Source organism: Hypanus sabinus, chromosome 2 (assembly GCF_030144855.1).
Source record: "Hypanus sabinus isolate sHypSab1 chromosome 2, sHypSab1.hap1, whole genome shotgun sequence".
Classification (NCBI taxonomy): domain Eukaryota; kingdom Metazoa; phylum Chordata; class Chondrichthyes; order Myliobatiformes; family Dasyatidae; genus Hypanus; species Hypanus sabinus.
The window spans coordinates 37197675-37223090 of NC_082707.1; the positions used below are offsets into that span (position 1 = coordinate 37197675).

General features: G+C 42.2%; 1 protein-coding gene across 3 annotated transcripts in view; it reads left to right on the forward strand.

The window, feature by feature from the left end:
* Positions 1-2081: 2081 nt before the first annotated feature.
* The window catches only part of LOC132377821 (palmitoyltransferase ZDHHC5-B-like), a 53756-nt gene continuing 30421 nt past the window's right edge, over positions 2082-25416 (forward strand). Inside the window, exons 1-5 of one of the 3 annotated variants that reach the window (XR_009506783.1) lie at positions 2082-2307; positions 8383-8555; positions 9316-9418; positions 10800-10888; positions 15549-15652. Coding sequence is in view for 1 of the 3 variants with exons in the window: in XM_059944224.1 (XP_059800207.1) it covers positions 2155-2307; positions 8383-8555; positions 9316-9418; positions 10800-10888; positions 13869-13941 (591 nt within the window). In the remaining 2 variants the exon portion in view is untranslated. The other 2 variants (XR_009506784.1, XM_059944224.1) reach the window with 2 other exon arrangements.

Here is a 25416-nt window from a genome sequence, read left to right on the forward strand (position 1 = left end):
TTTCCTTTGGTTCAAGAGCCTGAAGATTATTCCCCAACCTGGTGGTGTGAGTCCTGAGGCTCCTGTACCTTCTTACTGATGCCAACAGTAAGAAGAGAGCATGTCCTGGGTGGTGGTGGACCCTGATGATGCATGCTGCATTCATGTGACAACGCTCCATGTAGATGAACTCAATGGTGGGGAGGGCTTTACCTGTGATGGACAGGGCCATATCCACTGCCTTTTGCAGGATTTTCCGTTCAAGGGCATTGGTGTTTCCCTACCAGGCAGTGATACAGCCAGTCAATAAACTCTCACTTCCCTTTCTCCTATGGTCCACTCTCCTCACCTATCAGATTTCTTCTTCCTATCTTTCCTTTTCTACCTATCACCTCCCATTTCATCCTCCCTCCCCCACCCATCTATGTTCATTCTCACCTAGTTTCATGGCTTCCTAATCCCTATTTCAGCACTGTTTCAGAGGGAGTCTCTGGCATGCTTCAGGTGGGTATCTTCAGGTGGCCATCTTCCACAGCCCTACCATCTTGAAAGAGCTGCCCTTCAGGCAACTTGTTTATTCAGGAAGGCGAGTGGGAGGAGCTGAAGGTGGTCAACAAGAGCAGGAAGGTAGGCCTGAACCAAACTACTACAGCAGCCTTCCACTCTACCGAGCAAACATAACCTACAATATAGCCTCAATCTTTCTTCCTACCAGGATTTTAATGAACACTCTCTACACTCCCTGCATAGCCAGAATATTCTTCTGTAAATAAGGAGAGCAAAACTGTATCCAATTCTCCATGTGGTCCCATCAAAGTCTTGCTAAATTATATCAAAAACTTCCTTAGTTTGATATTCCATGCAAGTTTACAACAAACCCTATGCAATATTCAGATAAGCTGTTAATGTGACAAGTAATACTCCAGTTACAGAAGTGTCCAGAAGTGTCATTTCCAGCAAGAGTGAATCTAGTTACATACCCTTGACATTCAATGAGATTATTGTTGGACAAAATGGGTCAGAAGTTTTCTGAGTCCTCCACAGTCTGCAGTCTCAGTGGGCAATATGTTGGCACTGGTGGTATCTTGTGCCCCTGCCCTCCTCCTCGGTACTGGTGCCTGATAAGGTGTCATATGCAGATCGAGCATCAGACCTCTGCTGGGGCACGCTGTTGGAGAGTGGAACTGCTGGCTGTGAGGGTTAGAGTTACAGGGGTCGTAAGGCGATACAAGCACAGACGCAGGGCTTACAGTCCACCAAATCAACTCTAAATACTCATTTGCAATAATCCTATGATAACCCCAATTTTTAATTCTCTGCACAGTCTTATCAGCTCTCCCCAGATTCTACCTCCCACCTACGTGCGGGGGGGGGGGGGCAATTTACGATGACCAATTAGCCCACTAACATTGCGATGAGGGTAGGGACCGGAGCACCAAATGGAAACACCTATAGTCACAGGAACAGCATGCTCACTCACTGAAAACACCTGAGCTCGGCATTACTAGTGTCGTGAGGCAGTGACTCTCCTAGTTGCTCCATTGTGCCAGCCCAAGTCAGGTTAGATCAAGTCATGATGTATTTGCATGGACACTTTCATCCATTGCCAATGAGATTCCGTATTCTGAGGAGTTATGATGAATGATTAGATTATGCTGTGAGATTGTGGTATCAGATGGGAGCCCCTGGTCAGGGAACCTTGGCATTGACTTTGGAGCAGCTTGTTTTATTTACCTGGAGATATTGCAGGATAACAGGCTCTTTCGGCCCAATGAGCCCACACCACCCAATTACAGCCATGTGAACAATTAACCTACTAACCCATAAGTCTTTGGAATATGGGGGGTGGGGGAGAACCAGGGCACGTGGAGGAAACCCAAGCGGTGACGGGGAAAGTGTACGGACAGTGGCAGAATTGAACCCGGTTCATTGGCGCTGTAATAGCATTGTGCTGACTGCTACGCTACTGTACCACCAATTGTTTCAAGTCATTTAGTTTCTTGCCTGCTTCAATGGAATTCGCCTACCTAGCAACATTATATGTGACCTTGTGGGTCAGTCTCTGAATAGCATTGGGAGTCTCCCATTTTGTTCTGCCACTGCCTACATCTTCTGAACGCTTGTTTGCTGTTCTGATTTGAAAGCTAGTGTAATTCTAACGCTCTGCTCCTTGCGATGGTAGGCTCAGATATATCAATACAACAGAATCTGGATCCTAAGGTCGTTGAGGTCAATGGCAAGCTATTTGATTTGAAATGGTGCCAAGTGTGTCAGTTCTATCGACCACCTCGCTGTTCGCACTGCAGATTCTGCAAAGTTTGCATTGAGGTGAGTAACAAAAAAAGATCAACTGAGTGGGACAGAAAGTTTGAAAATGAATTCCAGAAAAACACATATTATTCACTTTCTTTCAACTCCTTATTACTTAGTTTTAAAATCTTTCTCTCTTCTATTTTAAAGATGTATTTCTTCTTATTGAAAAATTAGCTGAAGTATTCATATATAGTTATATAAATAAATAAATAAATATAATATAATAATATTTGACTATCCCAGATATTCTTGACTGAATGCCCGTGGTGAACATAAAGAATGGACGTAAGTAACAGAGGCCCGTCCTTCAAATCTGCTCAGCTCTCAATAAGTTCATGGCTGTTTTGATGGGTGACCCTCAACTCTACTCTTCTACCTGATCCCCATCACCTTTGACCCTCTTGTAATACAACTACCTGTCAGTATCAGCCTGGAGGTGCATTAATGACACAGCATCTGATATTTCCAAAGATTCAGAGACCTCTAGGGGCAAAAAACATCCTTATCTCGGCCTTGAGTAATCCCCATTAAGGGAACAAGCAGCTTCCCACCCTGTCAAGCCCCACTAGAATTGTATATGGTTGATAAGATTCATTCAAAGTCTGGAATAAGGTCTCAATCTTTCTTCCTCCCAGGATTTCAGTGAATACTCTCAGTGCTCCCTGAATGGCTAGTATTTCTTTCCTTAAATAACGAGAGCAATTCTCCATTTTTGGTCCTATCAAATTCTTACTAACTTATATTGAAACTTCCTTACTTTATTACTCTATGCCTGTGTACAACAAGACTTAGACAACATCCAGACGTGGACTGTTAAAATATCAAGTAAAATTCATGCCACAGAAGTGTCAGGTAGTGGCATGTCCTACAAGGGTGAAGCTAGTCATGCACACTTGACAGTCAATTACATTACTGTTGTTGAGTTGCCCAACAATATCCTGGAGGTGGGGAGGGGGTTAACATTATCATCATTCTCAAGGAACTCAACCGGATCAGTCACACTGATGCCATGGTTACAAAAGTAGGTCAGAAGTTGGATATCCTCCAGTAAATGTGTCATGGTTCCGGTTGGCTGTTCCCCTTTAATGCTCCTTTCTCCCTGATTATGCCCTAGTTTCAGTCATTAGATCTCCAATTGCTGCTAGTTTGCTCGATTACAGTACACCTGGTTTTCATCAGAGACTGTGAAATAAATACGATGGCATCACTATCACAGGGTGCTAGTTTGTTGGTCTATTCCCATGTGATAACTTTGTTTCTCAACTGCTTAGAACTGTTTGTTCTAAGTTCAGCTCCAGTTTCAAGATATTCCATGAAAACCCCGTCTCTGTGTCAAGACTCCATATCAGATTCCTCCTGTTTGCTGTTCGATGTTCACGTCTACGCCAGCATCCCCAACTCAATCTCAGTGCCTGTGTTCTGCATTTGGGTTCTGCTCAGTCACTCCGTGCAACAAAATGATTCACCTCTTGACATCCTAAGGCACTTATACAGTTTACAAAGCACAAGTCAGAAGCATGATGGAATTCTCTCCATTTGATGGGATGAATGCACTGTCAACAATTCTCTAGAAGCTCATCATCCAGGTCAGATGGCTTAACCGGTATCCCATCATCCACCTAAACAAGCAGTCCCTCCACCACCAGTGCACTGAGGCTCCCACCAGGCTCCTCCAAAGGCACCTTCCAAACCCACCAGCACAATCACCAAAGACATGAAAGCCAGTGCTAGGGAAAACCATCTGTATTTTCCCTTTGACTTTCATACCATCCTGATCTGGAAATATTACCAGTGTCTACCTTTGCTGCCTGTAAACTCTGGAACTTGCTACCTGACAGCATTATGGAAATTCCTTCACTAACAGGACTGGAGCAGTTCAAGAATATGGCTGACCACCACATCCTCAATGGCCATTATGGATGGGTAATAAATGCTGCCCTTGACAGTGGTATACAGATTCAATGTTCCGCTTGACTTCCTAAGTTCTACTTGTGTGTTTGCTGGAAAAGTCAGAAATTTTAGACCATTTTTTGTCATCTTCTAATGTAATCATAAAAATAACTGGGTATTACCTGTGATAAGCATTTATTCCAGTGTAAATGATTGATGTATATTAAGAAGAAAGAAAATAAAGTTGCTCTGACTGCTGGAAGTAGGAACTGCAAAATGTGCAAGCAATTTAGCTGCTAAAAACAAAGATGATAGTGGTGATCATGGGGACTAATTTCAACCCCTGATTTTTCCCTAGTGACACCCTTAAAGGAGTACAGGTGTGGGCGTCAATCTAGATGCACAAACAGATGCAGAGGTGATAGCAGCAGCATGTCTATTAATTAGAAACTACAACCCTTAAAGTAAAAGGCAACTATTCTGCATGTGATGTGTTTTGCTACGAACTGGATTATACAGCTTAAAGAATCAGATAGATTGACCTTGTTACATACCACCTCATTTTGCTTTTTGCTCAAAGAAAATGAAGGAATGAGTAGCATGAGGTATAAAATTGTCGAACTAATTTACAGAGTAAACAAGGAAAGCGGCTCCCATGGCACAACAGATACAAACATTGATTAATTGGAACAGATGGGGTCTCAGCAATGATATAAGTATAGTCGAAGTACTTTCACTTGACAGTTTATCACCTCATGTAGCTCCTTTATTTTCTTTAAATAAAAAATGTGAATGGTCTGTTACATGGTCAGTCTATCCGATGGCCTAAGTGTATGGCCTAGGTGAGTTATGATAGCATTACCCCTTTGTGTTTACAGTATTAATTTTGATACCATGGTCCAGAAGTCTTCACTTTATGAATTAGTAGAAAGATTTAATATAAGTTAAAAATCCAGCACCTAGAAGTTTTAGTCTAACTTCCTTTTATTAGTCAGTTGGATGGGTGTATGGCAATGGATACTTTTGCCTGGAAATTTGAACAGGAGGAAAAAATGCAAAATTTAGAATTTGCTCATGGCGATTATGATTGTGATTAAATCCAAGGAAATTTAAGCGGATTGCTAAATTGGGCAGGTGGTCTTATGTTCATGACCTAAATCAGCATGTTTGACATTTTCCCAGCATTAGGCAAACATCTCGGGACATTTCAATCCTTGGTGACTCCCAGATCCTGAGGTTGTTGCTTGTTGAACAGTTGCGAAACAAAACAAGCTGTATAATGGGTTTCTTCAATTCGGTGGCACTCAGGAAGTCACTGTTGCCACTGAGGGACTTCACAAGGCATCTCACTGAGACTGTCCACACACATTCCACTGTGAGCAGTCTGCACTCAAATGAATTGTTCTTGGTCTGTAGGCGAGAGGTAGAATAGGAGGAGAGTTGATGAGCAGTTAGCGAGAAACGTTTTGGGAATAAAATAGGATTAGCGTAAATGGATGGTTGGTTGTTGTAGTAGATTCTGTAGGCTGAAAGGCTGTTGCCATGCTGTATTTGGGAAAACCTTTCTTTAGGGAAGTCACGAGCCGCCACGAGGATTTACTCATATTTTGGTCATGCAGTGGTCATTTTTAACATGCTGGCTAAGCATAAAATAGATGTGAAGTCATAGGTTCTTGTTATAAAAATTGCAGAATTTCCACTCTCACTGAACTTAGTGAAAACACAAGAGGTAAACAGGAATTGGCCATTTGGCTTTTAAACCTGCTTCACTATTCAATAAGATCATCAACTCATTAAGTAAATATTGAACTAAAATAAGTCTTAACTCAGTAGTTAAGAAGCTATAATATTATTTTAAAAGCACCAGCTACATGAGGATTGGAGCTTGAAGAGCTGATGATATTTTGCAGAGCATAACATTGCAAAGTTGCAGCAGTAACACTGAACTGAGCCACACAGGCTTCACTTAACACTGTTTCTGGATTCTTCAAAGCACCCAGATGCTGTTGTACGTTTTCACGGATAGGGCTTAGCTGTACTTGAAAAAGCATGAGCTCACGAGAGATAGCTAGCGTGCCTTTGTGGTTGTTGGGGTACGGGGGTGGGTGGCATCATCCCTTACAAACCTGACTGAGCTTTGTGAGAAAATAGTGAAAATGAGTGATGAGAGTAGGACAACGGATGTTGTCTCCATGAACCTTCGGAAGCCATTTGACAGGGTCCCTCATGGTAGGCTGAACACAAAGTTTAAACTGCATGGGATCTTTGGTGACTTGATTCAAAACTTGCTCAGCCACAGGAGACAGAGGGTACTGGTGGAGGGCAGTTATTCTGGAAGGAGGTCCGTGGCCAGAGGTATTCTGCAGGAATCAGCGCTGCGACCTTTGTTGTTGGTGAAGTGCATAAATGAACTGGATAAAAAATGCAGTCAGCACAAAAATTGGTGGATTTGTGAATAATGAGGAAAAAAGTCAAACAAAGCAGCATTTTTATTTCTCTTTACTCTTTTGTACAGTCAGAGTCGCTTTCCCAGGACAGAAATGTCAAATACCAGAGGTCACAGGTATAAAGGCAGAGGAGGAAGTAAAGGAGATTTAAAGGCTTTTTTTTACACAATGAATAATAGAAGCTTAGAATGCACTGCCAGTGGAAGTGGTGGAAGCAGATGCAATAGCAGCATTTGAGAGGCACAAGAACAGGCAGGAAAGAAAGGTATACACAGTATACTCAGAGGCCACACTCCTGTACCTAATAAAATGGCCACTGAGTGTATGTTCATGGTCTTCTGCTGCGGCAGCCCATCCCCTTCGGGGTTCAACGTGCTGTCCATTCAGAGATGCTCTACTGCACACCACTGTTGTAATGTGTTGTTATTTGAGTTACTGTTGCCTTCCTGTCACCTTGAACCAGCCGGGCCATTCTCCTCTGACCTCTCTCATTAACAAGGATTTTCACCGATAGACCTGCCACTCTCTGGATGGTTTTTCTTGCACCATTCTCTATCAACTCTGGAGACTGTCGTGTGTGAAAATCCCAGGAAATCACAAGTTTCTGAGATACTCATCCACCTTATCTGGCACCAACAATCATTCCATGGTCAAAGTCACTTAGATCACATTTCTTCCCCCATTCTGATGTTTGATCTGAACAACAACTGAACCTCTTGACCTTGTCTCGAACAAGAGAAAATCTGCAGATGCTGGAAATCCGGGCAACACACACAAAGCACTGGAGGAGCTCAGTGGGCCAGGCAGCATCTGCAGAAAAATGTACAGTCCACATTTCAGGCTGAACCCTTCAGCAGGACCAAAACATCAACTATACTTTTTCCCCACAGATGCTTCCTGGCCTGCTGAGTTCCTCCAGCATTTTGTGTGTTGCTCTTGACCATGTCTGCATGTTTATATGCATTGAAACGCTGCCACGTTATTGACTGATATGCATTAGTGAGCGGGTGTTTAGGTGTAACTCAAAGTGTCCACTGGGTGTAGAGCATGTGCAGGCAGGTGGAGTTAGCTTAATGTGGCATCATGGTTGAAAGGACTGTAGGCACTGGTCCTGTTTTACCCTATTCTATGTCTGGAATGGGTCAGAAGCACTCCCTCAACCTTGAGATATTAAAGTACAGTATGAGGAACATTTGATGGCTCTGGGCCTATATTCACTGGAATTTAGAAGAACGAGGGAGATCTCATTGAAACCTATCAAACATCGAAAGGCCTAGATAGGGTGGTTGTGGAGGGGATGTTTCTTATAGAGGGGGAGTCTGGGATCAGAGGGATGAGAGGAATTTCTTTAGCCAGAGGGTGGTGTATCTATGGAATTCATTGCCACTGACAGCTATGGAGGTCAAGTCATCAGGTATATTTAAAGCAGCGGTTGATCAGTTCTTGATCAGTAAGGGTGTCAAAGGTTACAGGGAGAAGGCAGGAGAGTGCGGTTGAGGGAGATAATAAATCAGCCATGACAGAATAGCAGAGCAGACTTGATGGGCCAAATGGCCTAATTCTGCTCCTGTGTCTTATGGTCTTAAGCAGTGAGTTAATTCTACTTGGAACAGAGGTCATATTGAAAATATTTCTTCAACTGATTGGATAACTAGTTTGTTATAGATGATCAGTTGCAGATCGTTCTACCTTAACATGGCATATAAAGAGCTGCAGAATTAACAAAGTTGAAAGATGCTTTTTCCTATTCCAGGATTTTGACCACCATTGTAAATGGGTGAATAACTGTGTTGGGAGAAGGAATTATCGCTTCTTTTTCTTCTTTGTCTTCTTTCTTGCTGTTTACATGCTGACTGTTCTGGGGTCCTGTATCATGTACCTTATTATAAACTACCATGAGCCGATGACAGTGGAGAAGACTGCTACGTATCCTTTCATTCTGACTCAGTACTGAGACTGGCACAGTTTATTAGTGGGAGTAAAGGGTTCTCAGGATTTTTTATGCCATGGACCAATACCATTAAGCAAGGGTCTATGGACCCCTGGTGTAAAATGAAGGGGTAAACTCGTCCGATTACCCTAGCACAGTCTCGGCAGCATTACTGAAGAAATCCGCAAATGCCACATGCAAGAAATCCTGTGGGCACCATGGGCATTTTTAACTTGCTGGCTAAGCATAAAATTAACTTGAAGTCACAGCTGCTTATAAAAATGGTAATATTTTCACTCTCACTGAACTTCATGATAACATATACAAGCAGGTGTAAGAGTTAGAAACAGGAAGTGGCCATTTGCCTTTTAAATCTGTTTCACCATTCAGCAAGGTCATCAACTCGTTAAATAAATATTGAATTTAAATAATTTTCAACTCAGTAGTAGTACTTAAGAAACTGCAAGATTTTTTAAAAGCCCATCCTTCAGGCAGGACAGTGTTCACCCAGCCTGACCTACCTGTGACTTCAGTTCGATCCACTTGGTTAACTGTCTCTCCAGTTACAGAGCAACTCAGGACAGATAGTAGCGACATCTATATCTCTGAAGGAATAGATGGAATTGCTCCACACTCTCACCCTCATTCCAATATAGAGCAGCTTGTGGACTAATGTTTCTCAGTTCCCTGGTACATCAGCCTTATGTGGCTCTGGGTTTTGTCCATCTGTGTATTTTCCTTAATCTTAACCCTCAGCTGTATTGTTCTGGTTCCGATTGTTGTTTTTCTCTTCCCCGTGCTTTTCCTCTTTGGATCTCATACGGAATTCATTGCACTGGGAGTGACCATGTCAGAACAGGTAAAAACATGAAATAAAAATGTCCTTCTTTTTCCTGAGTTGATGGAAACAAGTAAAAATGAGGGACAGCAGACCATAAATTCACTTCTCTGCTTTATCAGCTTGTTTTTATTTGCTCAAAATCCTGCATTGAGCCTAATTTAGTTATGAGGTTTTCTTTTGGAACATTCGTTTAGATAAAGCGGGGCCTGGAATTTACTGACAGTCCGTGTCCTATGACCAGGCCAGTGCCACGTAGGAGTTAGAGTTGTTAATAGAAATTATAATTTATATTATGAAAATGCTACCTGGACCTTCAAAGCTGCTCCATCATTTATCAAAACCATAGCCATATTCAAACAACTAAACTAACAATGTTTTTGTTGCTCATTTTCTAGCACCAGGCTTGAGCATTACTGAGCCTGGGTATGTCCCTTTTTCCACCAGTGGAGAAAGTAGTTTATTGCCTCCAAAAAACCAGTTATCTGTCCTTTAAACATAAACGCTGCTGATGTTGCAGACCATACTGCATTAGTCAGTGCTAAGAAAAAAGTCCAACAGAGTTTTAAATTATTAAGCACTCAATCGAATGAGCAGGAGTGAGTAATCGTTTTATGTAGAGGAAATGAGAAGTCATCAACTTAAAACTGCCAGTAAGTAGGGGAGAAAAGATTAGAGAAAATTTGTTTATGTGGAGAAGAAGACTGAAATGGTAGAATAGTCAGCTGAATTTGGAGGTCAGTAAATATTTCTCTGACTTCCATTCCCTTGACTTCATAGCTAATCTAATGAAATCTATTCTAACTACCTCAACAAAAATTTGATATTTTTTGACATCTGTTTTGCCACAAACAACAGATAAGATAGAAGACATTACGTCAATTAAAGAGGAACTAAAAGAAAAAAATTCTGAAATATGAAAAATGTAAAAAATTGTTACAGACACAGAACATACCGGACTGTGCAGATTTGCACTAAATCAGAACAGATTCTCTTGTATGATAAATATTTATGGATCTTCATTTTGCCTACAGTTCAATAATAGTATCCAATAAGTGATATATTTATTTTATTCTGCCTATTTGGATGTCTAAATGATATGGGCATTTAACTGTTCTGTTAATTGATCTATTTAAATGATTGACAGTGGAGTAGATTCTTGGGTGATTGTCATGGCTACTCTGTCTACATTCATCACTTCCATTGGAAGATGGTTTGCTAAGGGCATGTGGGACAATATCTCCTCCATATACTCTCCACCACTCACCATAACCATTTGACAAAGGCCAAGAAAACTGGAGAATGCCTACACACCAGTGACCCAGCAAGCCAATGTTTTCAGGAACTTTATAATGTAGATAAATGCTACCTCATAGAATAATGATATCCCCCTTTCTGACAGTACAGTAAAGCAGAAGATAGAATGAACATCTTCACACGTGGTTGGAAGAGAAACTTTTTCATTGCCCTTTGTGGTCGTGTGGTGCCAAGGTGGGTGGAAGCTGAAGAACGGATGATTTCTTTTGCATAATCTGTTATTTCTTTTATGTAATCTGTTATGCCAGAACATAGCATTCTGTATTAACACAAGAAATATTTTGCAGAAAAGTTTTGATTGTGGTTGGGTTACTGGCATGAAGCATTCTGTGTGTGAGAATGTTATCCAATGTTGCTCTGACCTGGTGAACCCTTCCACTCTGCTTAAGTAGGAATAGGAAGTAAAATTTGTAATTTCAGAAAAGTGATACGTTAATCAACATTGGGATAGTGAATTGGACCAAACACATCACTATTCCACTCTCTCTCTCTTTCACTTTCTGTCTGCCTCTCTCTCTCCCTCTCCCACACTCGTTTTCTCCCTTTCTCAGTCATTCTCCATTTTGTATGGCTGGTTAGTTCTCTGTATGAGCTGGTGGTGGGAGGCACTGGAGTGCCACAGGGACTGTCCTGTCTCTGTTTCGGTTCTCACTGAACACCTCAGACTTTCAATACAACTCTGAGTCTTGTCACTTGCAGAAGTTCTCTGATGACTCTGCGACGGTTGGGTGAATCAGAGACCGGCAGGAGTCAGAGTACAGGGGACTGGTGGACAAGTTTGTAGCGTGGTTGGAGGGGAATCACCTGCTCCAGAAAGTGGCCAAAACCAGGGAGATGCAGATTGACTTTAGGAGAAGAGGACTATGACGAGTCCTGTATTCATTCTGGGAGAAGTAGTTGCGGTGGAGGAGTACAAAAATACTTGGGGGTTCACATTGACTGGAAAACCAACACCAAGACTGTTTACAAGAAGGGGTTGAGCAGACTCTACTTTCTAAGGAAGCCGAGACCCTTCAATGTGTACAACAGGATGTTGGAGATCTTTTACCAGTCTGTTATAGCGAGTGCTGTCCACTTGGCGGCTTTATGTTGGGGGAGCAGCACTGGTGCTGGAGATGCAAAAAGACTAAATAAACTCATCAAAAAGGCTGGATCCACCCTTGACTGCAAGCAGGACTCTTTTGAGTTAGTGGTGGAGAGGAGGTCACTAAACAAACTGTTACCGTTATGGACAATGTGGCACATCATCTCCATGAGCTACTGAATAAGCAGCGGAGCACCCTTTCGAGCAGACTCATTCAGCTCCGCCATCACAAGATCACTACAAAAAGCCTTTCCTACCAAAAGCAATAAACGTATACAATAGTCCATCCCTGTGTGACAGGAGAACACACATCATAGTACAATAGTCTCTGCATTATTATTTCATACATTGTCATTGTGTATATTATTATTCTGTACTTTAGTATTAGTTAAGTTTGCCCACTGTTAAGTCTAAGTTGTCTTTTTAATTGTTGCTGCTGTAACAAAAGAATTTCTATTCAGGATCAATAAAGTATTATTATTAGTAGTAGTATTTCTGCTTCTCCCTCTCCCCTCTCTCCATCTCTCTCTCTCTCTCCCTCCCTCCCTCCCTCCATCTATCTCTCCATTTCTCCCCCTCATTTTCTTTCTCTGTCTCACTCTTTTGCATTCAAATCCTCTTTTTCCTGTGTGGATTTAGAAAATGCTTATGCTGACACCTTCAAACACAATAAACAGTATTTCTTCATTCATCATTACACAATGCACATTTAAGAAAGAAAACAATGAGCAGTTTATTTCATTTAAGGAGCATTTATGATAATTAAAGCAACTTAAATGTTTAACTGATTAGGACTCTCAATATGTGGTGAGAAAATGCAGTACACGGCTGATTCAGTGCTGTCTGAAGTACACGTAGCTTGGGTGTGATCCATGATTTATACAAACAAACCTTTAAGTAATAGCCAAAGAATGGAATGCAAATTTCAAACCCTTTTCCCACTTTTGTACAAACTCTCAGTTTTCACATAGATTTGCAATTAATTCAAATTCTACATTATTTTCCATGTCTCTGTAAAGTGTCTCTCAGTTTCTGTTTCTGCCAGTGTAGTGGGATAGACCTTGAAATTCTTCAGAAAATGCTGTATCCTTGATCAGTGGGGTGATAACCAGTTATCAACAGCTGGCAGGCATAAAAATATATATAGATATTTTTTAAGACTCTAATATTCACGCTTGCCTTAATCACCTATCTCTATCCTCCTTCATGTGCCAGGTCGAAGTTAATGAAAATTTCTTAAAACTGAGGTGCCTGACTAACTGAAATAGAAGCAGAAACAGGCCGGGGGTGTTGATGGAAAGATAAACAGATTCTTTGGTCTGAAACATTAATTCTTGTTTGCATTCTATGAATGTTTGCTGTCTCCAGCAAATACCAGAAATTTTGTGTTAAACTGCCAGCATTTCTCCACAAAGTCCAGTCCTACTGAGGGGTCTCAGCCTGAAACGTTGACTGTTTACTCTTTTCCATAGAGGCTGCCTGGCCTGCTGAGTTACTCCAGCATTTTGTATGTGTTGCTTGGATCTCCAGTATCTGCAGATTTTCTCTTGTTTGCCAATGAATAATTGATAATTTGTTTGCATAGTAGTAAGTAGTAGGCATCCCTTAGTCTCAATAAACCATGGATTTGCACCTTGGAAAGTTTCCAGGGAGCAAGCCTGGGCAAGGCTTTTTTAATGGAAGACTGGCAGTTGCCCAAGCTGTAAGTCTCCCCTCTGCACACCACCAGTGTTGTCCAAGGGAAGGGCATTAGAACCCATGTAGCTTGGCACCAGTGTTGTCACCTATAGCTTCTTTAAATATCAATGTAATCCTGAATACTGAAATAAAAATCAAGCATAGTATGCCCAAATATTGTCTGAATAGCATTTGGCACATGTTTTTAGAATTTCCACACGTGGGCTGGAACTATAAAAACAGAACTAACGGGATAAGATTTTACAGGCAAACTGGGACTCAGCAGGATGTGTTGAATTTATAAAGGTTCCAGAACATTTTAGAACACATGGAAGATTCTGCAGTTAAATAAAAACATAATTTATTTGGTTACTTTTTTATTTGAATCTTCAGGTACCTTGGTTCCCTCAAGAAACTGAAAACAAAAAGAACTTCAAGGAAGAGAGATTTGCAGCAAGTTAATTGAAACAAACAAACAGATATTCTGTAAAAATAATGCAGACTCACATTTTGCACATTACATTCAAACATATTCATAATAATTCACAAGTATAAGGCCTCACATAATTGTCAATGATCAAGCTAGCAAACTGGTTGTATAGAAATTTTAGATAATTGATTAATTAGATGCTGGCCCCAATGGTTTCTCCATCTAGTAAGGATGGCTATTTTTGTGTTTCTAAAACTGTATCTTTTCAAATTGAATACAACAGCTTTCCCACTGTTTCAAACCATTTTTGTGTAATGTTGATAAAATATGCAAAATAAATTACACAAAAAAATTAGAGGAGAGAAGAATGTCATTCATGAGATGATAAAAACATAATTATTAACTCAATTTTAACAAAATTATCCAAGATGCTGCTTTATCTAGCAAAGGAAATGACCGTCAAGCCAAATAATATGATGTCCAAACACAACCAAGATCTTTGTCATAGAGACAGGTTATAAGAAGGAAAAAGAGGTGGAAATGCCCAGAGAACTTGGGAAGAAATTCCAGATCTTGTAATCTTAGAAAGTAAAGAAAGGTTTTGACACATTGACCTTCATTAATCAGAGTACTGACTACCGGATTTGGATTTTTTTCTGGAGTTGTGTAAGGCATTGATGAGGCAGTATTCAGAGTATTTGGTGTAGTTTTGGTCATCAACTTTTAGAAAAAATATCAAGAAGATTGAAAGAATACAGAGAAAATTTACAAGGATGTTGCTGGGACTTTAGAACTTGAGCTATAGAAAAAGGATGAATAGGTAAGGAACATATTCTCTAGAGTGTGGAAGATTGAGGGGAGATTTGATAGAGGTATACAAAATTATGAAGGATATAAATAGGGTAAATGCAAGTTGGCTCTTTCCACTGAAATCTTGTGAAACGGGAACTAGAGGTCATAGGATAAGGGTGAAAGATGAAATATTTAAGGGAGTCTGAGGGGGATCTTCTTAACTCTTAACTCAGAGGATGGTTTGAATGTGGAATGAGATGGCAGTGGTGGATGTGGGTTTGATTGTAAACTTTAAGAAAAGTTTAGATAAATAGATGGATTTGAAAGCTTTGGAGGGTTATGGTCTTGGTGTGGTTTGACGGGAGTAGGCAGAATAACAATTTGGCATTGACTCGTACTGTAGTATTCAAGGAATCTAAGACATGGAGGCACATGATATACTGAAGATATTGCAGAGAAAGATTTCCTTGTTTGTGGCTTTGCAATGTGAGAGAGATGTTATCATAGTTCTCCAGGACAGGAGCTTCCTTTAGCCATTGGTCCAAAATGTTGAAAAGAAAAGAAATGTTTTGCCTAAAAGGAAAAATAAAATTCCATTTTCAAGATCAGAAAGGCAAGAAACTTCCATTTCAGATTTCAGAAGTCAGTAAAGCTGGGTCCGTCAAATAGTTGCAAAAATTATTGAAGACACAAGTGACTACAGATGGTGGAATCTGGAGCAAATCCTCCAGCTGAACGTTCATTTTTCCAACAGATTATTTGTTGCCAATGGTGTTAGTTTCAATGAACAGGCAATATCATGAATTGACCTTTAAAACATTGAGGCAACATTCTTTTTGCTCCTTGAATAGGCATGAGTGAATGGGTAATTATCACCCTGATTACATGAAAACTGAAAATCCAGGATCAAATTAGAAGGCAATGAGAAAGAAAAGTACCATCAAGAGGATTCAAGGTACAGTGGATTTATTTAACATATGTTAAAAATCACACTCTGGATTTAATGCATTTTGTATTTTTTCTATTTTTAACTTATAGGTCACAATGACCATGTTGCCAACAATAGTTCAGTGTCCAAATTAAAAAAATAATGACTAAAAACGCTTGATTTAAACTGATTTTTATCTTTCTGAGTATCAAAACATGTAGTTGGCTGCACTGAATAGAAAATGATCACTTTGAATTTGTACTCTGCTCACTTTCTGCTGCAAGGTTCCTACACTGGGTACGTGACAAATTCTCTGAAACGAGCTCTTTCATTTATTGCCTCTCTCTATGCAGGTCACAAGTATGAGATTTATTTTGCAACTGCTCAGAGTGGAGCTCTGTGGTAATGGAAGTAAAATAAAGAATAGTTTGAAAGGAAAGGTTAAAGGTTTGAAAGCACCATGGTTTTCAAGGGATATTAGAAACTTAGTTCGGAAAAAGAGGGATGTCTACAATAGATATAGGCAGCATGGAGTAAAGGAATTGCTCGAGGAATATAAAGAATGTAAAAGGAATCTTAAGAAAGAGATTAGAAAAGCTAAAAGAAGATACGAGGTTGGTTTGGCAAATACGGTGAAAGTAAATCCGAAAGGTTTCTACAGTTATATTAAAAGCAAGAGGATAGTGAGGGATAAAATTGGTCCCTTAGAGAATCAGGGTGGTCAGCTAGGTGTGGAGCCGAGGGAGATGGGAGAGATTTTGAACTATTTCTTCTCTTCGGTATTCACTAAGGAGAAGGATATTGAATTGTGTAAGGTGTGGGAAACAAGTAAGGAAGTTATGGAACCTATGACAATTAAAGAGGTGGAAGTACTGGCGCTTTTAAGTAATTTAAAAGTGGATAAATCTCCGGGTCCTGACAGGATATTCCCCGGGACCTTGAGGGAAGTTTGTGTAGAGATAGCAGGAGCTCTGACGGACATCTTTCAGATGTCATTAGAAACGGAGATTGTGCCGGAGGATTGGTGTATTGCTCATGTGGTTCCATTGTTTAAAAAGGGTTCTAGAAGTAAGCCTAGCAATTATAGACCTGTCAGTTTGACATCAGTGGTGGGTAAATTAATGGAATTCTTAGAGATAGTATTAATAATTATCTGGATAGACAGTATCTGATTAGGAGTAGCCAGCATGGATTTGTGCATGGAAGGTCATGTTTGATAAACCTTAATGAATTTTTTGAAGAAGTTACGAGGAATGTTGACGAGGGTAAGGCAGTGGATGTAGTCTATATGGACTTCAGCAAGGCCTTTGACAAAGTTCCACATGGCAGGTTAGTTAAGAAGGTTCAGTTGTTAGGTATTAATGCTGAAGTAATAGAATGGATTCAATAGTGGCTAGATGGGAGATGCCAGAGAGTAGTGGTGGATAATTGTTTATCGGGATGGAGGCCGGTGACTAGCGGGGAGCCTCAGGGATCTGTTTTGGGCCCAATGTTGTTTGTAATATACATAAATGATCTGGATGATGGGGTGGTAAATTGGACTAGTAAGTATGCTGATAATACTAAGGTAGGAGGTGTTGTGGATAATGAAGTGGGTTTTCAAAGCTTGCAGGGAGATTTATGCCGGTTAGAAGAATGGGCTGAACGTTGGCAGATGGAGTTTAATGCTGAGAAGTGTGAGGTTCTACATTTTGGCAGGAATAATCCAAATAGAACATACAGGGTAAATGGCAGGGCATTGAGGAATGCAGTGGAACAGAGAGATCTAGGAATAACAGTGCATAGTTCCCTGAAGGTGGAGTCTCATGTAGATAGGGTGGTGAAGAAGGCTTTTGGAACGCTGGCCTTTATAAATCAGAGCATTGAGTACAGAAGTTGGGATGTAATGTTAAAATTGTACAAGGCATTGGTAAGGCCAAATTTGGAATATTGTGTACAGTTTTGGTCACCGAATTATAGGAAAGATATCAATAAATTAGAGAGAGTGCAGAGACGATTTACTAGGATGTTACCTGGGTTTCAGCACTTCAGTTACAGAGAAAGGTTGAACAAGTTAGGTCTCTATTCATTGGAGCGTAGAAGGTTGAAGGGGGATTTGATCGACGTATTTAAAATTTTGAGAGGGATAGATAGAGTTGACGTTAATAGGCTGTTTCCATTGAGAGTAGGGGAGATTCAAACGAGAGGACATGATTTGAGAGTTAGGGGGCAAAAGCTTAAGGGACACACAAGTGGGTATTTCTTTATTCAGAGAGTGGTAGCTGTGTGGAATGAGCTTCCTGTAGAAGTAGTAGAGGCCAGTTCAGTTGTGTCATTTAAGGTATAATTGGATAGGTATATGGACAGGAAAGGAGTGGAGGGTTATGGGCTGAGTGCAGGTAGGTGGGACTAGGTGAGATTAAGAGTTCGGCATGGACTAGGAGGGCTGAGATGGCCTGTTTCCGTGCTGTGATGGTTATATGGTTATTTAATCTCTCTCCTGGGTCCATCCTTTGTCATTTTGGATCATTCTCTATTTCTGTGATGCTGACCAGATGAGGATCACAAAAGCACTCTGGTTGCTTAGTGGTTAGTGGCAGATACAAGCACTGCCATCTTTATGCATTCATGTCCAAGAAAGCATTGACAGTGAGGTGACTGATAGCAAAATCATCTTTGCCATTTCAACAATCACCTCTTCTAATAAAGCTTTATAACCTTTCATTTTCTCAGATAAATTCCAATCACATTGAGAGAGACTAAAAGACATCTTTAAACTTTGTGGCATGCTGAATGGTATTCAGAACACATTCCAACCATTCAGAGGAATTCATCTATTTATCTACCTATGACGGTGGTATTTGATTTCTACCACCCTCCTCCAAATTGCACCCCTCAGAACACAAATTTCAATTTTTATTATCAGTAAGTTGTGGGCATAATCTATTTAAAAAATATTTCTGATAAACTGTAAAACATACAAGCACCATTGCGGTTCATCATTCATTTTTAGAGTGTTAGTTGTAACGAAGCTGCACAATTTGATGCAAACGGTGATTAGTCCTGGATACAAGACTGAAACTAGAAGTGCCTTGAATTACATTACGGCTACGTACTCCCAGGCCACATTTGGTTGTTTATATGTTCCAGATGTTTCCTTGAAGCATCCACTTTGATTTCCTTGTGTAAAGCTGACAATCCTATCTCTGAGAAATTGGTTTGGATAATGATATCCTCTTCCCTTCATCTATGTTAATCACTAAATAAATAAATGGGTTTCTTGAAATATTTTCAACCAACTTGCTTTGATTTACACTTTTGATACCTGTTGAGACTGCAATCAAACATATAAGCTACTTCCAATCTGTTAATATTTCCCGTGTATTGTAATGTTGTTCCAAAAAAAAGGTTGATTTAGTAAGCCATCATTTACATGTGATCCTCTCCACTAAACAATAAAATGACAATTCCTTATCATTGAAATTTATAGGAATTTATAAATTTGAAATTTAGGAATATGTAAATATATGTGAAGTATTGTTAAAATATGAAGTTGACTCTGGTACACTTGCCATTGAATGAATGGCAGTGTGTGGAAATTTGTGGCAGTTACTGATTTTTTTTGTTTTAAAGTAGCTTTTATTTTTCTACTGGGGTTTATGGGGACTCTTGTGTAGAGCAACAGAGATAAGATAGAATGTGGCTGGCGAGAAGAAACTGGGATTTATTTGTTTGCTTCGTGGCATCACCATTCGTTAAGATGCAAGTCTTTGGTTTGGACAGAAATAGGCTGCATTGGCTGTCTCATCACTTTCTTTTCTTTCTCCTGGCCCACTTTTCCAGTTGTTACTGGCAATGGCTGAGCTCTCTGAATAGGAACGCAGTAAAAAGTAACCCTCCATGAAACATAGGTCTTAAGGAGTGGTGGAGTTTAAGTTCAGTTAATTACCCGGCTGATCTGTAAAGGAAATCTGCTGTCTTTACCCGGTGTTGCCTCTATGTGACTCCACACCAGTTAGGTGGACCGATCTGCCAGCCACTCAGTCATGCCATTACCACAAGAGAGAAACAATAAAAGTAGCTGACATGATCTTGGGCACTGAATTCGGACATTGTTCTTATTCCAGATGATCTTGCAAAGTTTTTCTTATAAACACAGTCATACAATCAAAGAGCACTACAGTACCAAAACTGGCCCATCTAGACGATGTTGAACTATTATTCTGTCTAGTCCCATCCATCTGAATCTGGACCTTAGCCCTCCATACCCCTCCCATCCAAGTACTTATCCAAACTTCTCTTAATTAGGGGTTCGTACCTAAATTAGGAGAGCTGTCCCACGGACTAGTTAAATGACATCCTGACACACCTCTAATTGCAGAATCGCACCTTAACATACAAGTTGAAAGGAGTAGCCCTTGAAATCCTGAAGTCTCACAGTACCATAACAAATATCAATAAGGAATCTTCCTCCTTATTACTATATTCCCTCAACCAATGACTGTGAATTCCTCATTGTTGAACTTGGTGAAAACAGTGTTGAAAGCAGCAAGAACACAGAATGTACTCTGGGTGGGGAACTTCAATGCTCAGCTCCACAGGCGGCTGAGTTAGACAAGTTCAGGAGGACATGATTCCCAATCTTGATCTAGGATGCAGTGAGCAAAGGAATTGGAGAGATTAAAATACTCAGCCTTGATCTTCCTGTGCCAGTTGCTTCTCTCCATGTTGGCATTACTAGAGGTGAACAGCGTAGCTGCCAGGACAGAGGCATCAAGTCAGTATGCCCTGCCAGGGGCGGTGAGGCAGGGTGTCAGGGCTGGAGTTGGTGCTGCCCACCCCCGCCCAGTGTTCCCTCAACAGAAGACAGGCTCTGTTGTGGTTGTCTGAAGGTTTTCGCAGTTTGAGATTGGACTCTTTTATTGAGTGGCTGTATCTTTCTACTTTGTACGTGCTAGGTGTGCCGTGTGCTGTGTGCGACTGTTGGTACTGTGTTTTGCACCTTGGCCCCACAGTAATGCTGTCTTGTTTGGCTGTACTCATGAGTATTCATGTATGGTTGTGTGACAATTGAATTAAATTCATTACCCTGCACAATCCTTGTGGGCTAAATAGGATAGACTTGAAACAGATCTGGCAGCTCAAAAAACTGACCTTTCATGATAGTTAATAAAGGCAGGAAAGTACACCTTCACAGTTTATAACTTTATGAAACGGTTTATTTCTAAGTCCACCATAATTATCAAAGGATTAAACCCTGTTCAAAGAAGAGTTCAGAATGGTATACCAGAGCAGCAAGCACATCTAAAAACAAAAGTGTACCAGGCATGTGAAGCCACAACACAGGACTGCATGTGTGCAAAATAGCAAAACAGCATGTAATAGAGAGAGCCATCTCAACAAAAGGGACTGAAGCTCTGCTGTCCAGCTACATCCAGTACTGAGTGGTCAAGAACAATTAAACAGCTAACAGGAGGGGGAAAACCACCATTGAATACCCCTACCTTCAATGCAAGCAATGTCCAGCATATCAGTATGGAAGATTAGTTTTATGTGTCACATATACATCAAAGCATAGAGCGAAGTGTGCTGTCTGTGAAAACTATCAACACAGTCTGAGAATGTGCTGGGGGCAGCCCTCAAGTGTCAAGCTTACTAACCCTAATCCATGTGTCTTTAGAATGTGGGAGGAAATCCACAAAGTCACAGGGAGAACATACAAACTCCTTACAGACTGGTGGAAATTGAATCCTAATCGCGATTGTTGGCACTGTAAAGGGTAACACGAACTGATACACCACTGTACTATAGTGGTACTAAAAGCAAGGCTAAAGCTTTCACAACCTTCTTCAGCCAGAAGTGCTGAATATTATGTTTATCTCAGCTGCCCCAGCACCGCACTGTCCAGTCTCCATTCAAATCAACTCACTTTGAATGATATCAAAAAATGGCTGAGAATACATTAATGATCTACTAAAGGCTCTCAGACCAGATAACTAACCAACATACCAAATACAGAATTAGATATCCCTCTGGCCAAGGATGCTGTCTATGGATTGAGACACAAGAGATTCTACAGATGTTGGACATCTTGAGCAACACGCACAAAATGGTGGAGGAACTCAGCCAGTCAGGAAGAATAAATGGATGGAAATAAATACTCAGCATTTCAGGCCGACACCCTCTGAATGCCCCAAACCACTGACAATTCATTTTTCTCCACAGATGCTACCTGACCTCCAAAGCTGGGTTCCTCCAGCATTTTGTACATGTTGAACTTTGGGAAAGAACACAATATAGGCAAAAAATGTCTGTATCCACCTTGCCTGCCTCTGTTGCTGATTGAAATGTAGATGAAGTCTGTTTTCCTTGAGTGTAGCATTTGGCTGACCTTCCTGAAGCAGAGCAAGCAACTATCAGAATGGCATGGACAAGCCAGAGCAGCCTGCAAAGGGCTGTGGTGTTAGGAAGCTAAAAGCAAACACCCTTGAACTCCAGAGAGAGAACAGTCCAGAGGTAGTTGTGAAGCCGCCAGAAATGTTACATAAGGCCCAAATTATGAACGAGAAATATGAGTTGTTAATTGGCTTTTGCCCTGGAGCTGGTGGCAATGAGAAATTTATTTTGGCATTGTCATTGTCATCCATCTACCAATGCCTCCCGATGCCAGCCCTTCTCCACCGCTACCTGACACAGGTTGCCTGTCACCTTGCACCCCTCCTCAGTCCACCCATCATCTCATGCTCCTGTCTCACTCCCTTGTACTGTTTATACTGGCCATCTCCACTCTCCACTCCCAGTCCTGAAACCTCTACATTTCTTTTGACCCTGAAAACTCAACAATATCTTTTCTCCCCCGATGCTGCTCAACTTGCTGAGTCCAACCAGCAGTTTTTTTTTGGCCCCAGCTTCCAGCATCTGCAGTCTCTTATGTCTCTATTTTGCCATGGTAAGTGTGAGACGCGTAGCCCTCAAACCAGTTAGACTGAACAATCCCCACAAAGGACAACTGTACCTGAACCAGGAAGCATTATTTAAAATAATTATTGTGGTGAACTACATATACCTGTCTGGACACGCCCCCTGCTGACTGCTCCTGTGGCTCCTCCCACAGACCCCGGTATAAAGGCGATTGAGGTCTGAGCCCGGCCCTCATTCTCCAGGATGTAGTATGGTGGTCACTCACTGCTTGTTCCTTCTTCCAGTCAATAAAAGCCGATATCTCGCCTTTACATCTCAGAGAGAGTTATTGATGGTGCATCAATTTTATTGACTGGAAGAAGGTCAATGATGGACATCCTGGTGGAGGGGCACAGGACTAGCTGACTGTTTGACACAGGCAGCACTGAGAGTTTTATTCACCCGGACACAGTGCAACGCTGTGGACTCGTGACACGGCCGGTAAGCCCAAGGGTCACCTTGGCTTCTGGGTCGCATTCCATAGACATCCGGGTGGGTTGTGTAGCGACACTGGTGGTGCAGGGCAGAGAATATAGAAACTTTGCGCTACTGGTCATGCCTCAACTGTGCGCACCTCTGCTATTGAGGCTGGACTTCCAGAGCCACCTCGAAAGTGTGGCTATGGCATATGACGGGCCCCTCCCACCACTCACTGTCAGGAATCCTCAGTTTGGTGGGACTTCGCCATATACCCCGTTACTGCACACACACACACACCGAACCACACGTCCCACCCTGCACCACGCCGACAGCTGCGCTACCGACACCACTTGCAGCCTCTCCAAACTCAAGATCCCTCCCCCATCGCTGTTCGCCAACCTGACCCCCGACTGTAAACCGGTGGCAACTAAAAGCAGGAGGTACAGTGCGGGGGACAGGGCCTTCATTCAGTCGGAGGTGCAGTGGCTGCTCAGGGAGGGGATCATCGAGCCAAGCACAAGCCCTTGGCGGTCCCAGATGGTTGTTGTTCGGACTGGGCAGAAAGATAGGATGGTCATGGACTATAGTCAAACCATCAATAGGTTTACACAGCTTGACGCGTACCCCCTACCCCGCATCGCGGATATGGTCAACCAGATAGCTCAGTACAAGGTGTACTCGACCATAGACCTGAAATCCGCTTATCACCAGCTCCCCATCCGCCCAGAGGACTGCCCCTACACTGCCTTCGAGGCGGGCGGCAGGCTCTATCACTTCCTGCGCGTCCCCTTCGGTGTCACGAATGGTGTCTCTGTCTTCCAGAGGGAAATGGACCGGATGGTGGACCAGTACCGACTGAAGGCCACATTTCCCTATCTGGATAACATCACCATCTGTGGTCGCGACTGGTCAGATCACAACGCCAACCTCCAACGATTTTTCCAAGTGGCCGAAGCTCTGAACCTTACTTATAACAGGGACAAGTGTGTGTTCGGAACCACCCGACTCGCTATCCATGAGTATGTCGTGGAGAACAGGGTCTTTGGCCCTGATCCCAATCGTATGCGCCCCCTGTTAGAACTCCCTCTTCCCACCACTCTCAAAGCCCTCAGACAGTGCCTGGGTTTTTATTCCTATTACGCCGAATGGGTCCCTCATTACGCAGACAAGGCCCGCCCCCTGGTCAAGTCTACCACTTTTCCCCTCTCTGCTGAGGCCCGCGCGGCCTTCAGCTGCATTAAAGGGGACATTGCCAAAGCAATGATGCATGTGGTGGACGAGACCATTCCCTTCCAAGTAGAGAGTGACGCCTCCGATTTCGCGCTTGCTGCTACCCTCAAACAGGAAGGCAGGCCAGTAGCATTCTTCTCTCGTACCCTTCAAGGCTCTGAAATTCGGCACTCTGTGGTAGAGAAAGAAGCCCAGGCCATAGTGGAAGGTATTAGGCACTGGAGGCACTATCTCACCGGCAAAAGGTTCACCTTGCTGACTGACCAGCGCTTGGTTGCGTTCATGTTCAGCAACCAACAGCGGGGCAAAATCAAAAATAAGATTTTGCGGTGGAGAATAGAACTCTCCACCTACAACTATGATATCCTGTATCGGCCTGGCAGACTCAATGAGCCCCCTGATGCCCTATCCCGGGGAACGTGTGCTAACGCACAGCTCGACCAGCTATACGCCCTTCATGCACAACTTTGCCATCCGGGGGTCACCCGATTTTACCATTTCGTGAAAGCCCGGAACCTGCTGTACTCCCTGGAGGACATCAGGACGATGACCAGGGACTGCCAAATCTGCGCTGAGTGCAAACTGCACTGCTACCATCCTGAAATGGCGCAACTTGTCAAGGACCTTTTGAGTGACTGAGTGTTGACTTTAAGGGCCCCCTTTCCTCCACTGACTGCAATGTCTATTTTCTCAATATTATCGACGAGTACTCGCGGTTCCCCTTTGCCATTCCCTGCCCCGACACCACTACCACGTCCGTCATAAAAGCCCTGCGCCAGCTCTTCACTCTGTTCAGATATCCATGCTATATCCACATTGATGGAGGGCCCTCCTTTATGAGTGACGAGCTGCGCCGGTACCTGCTAGCTAGGGGCATTGCTACTAGTCAGACCACGAGTTATAATCCCCGGGGAAATGGACAGGTGGAGAGGGAGAATGCCACAGTGTGGAAGGCCACACTTTTAGCCCTTAAGTCAAAAGGTTTGCCGGTCTCTCGATGGCAGGAAATCCCCCCTAAGGCACTCCACTCCATTCGCTCCCTGTTATGTACGTCCACCAATGCTACCCCTCTCGAACGCCTATTCTCTTTTCCCAGGAAGTCTGTCACTGGGACCACCCTACCAGTTTAGCTGAAGTCCCCAGGGCCAGTGCTGCTCCGGAGACATGTGAGGAGTAATAAATACTCCCCGCTGGTCGAGAGG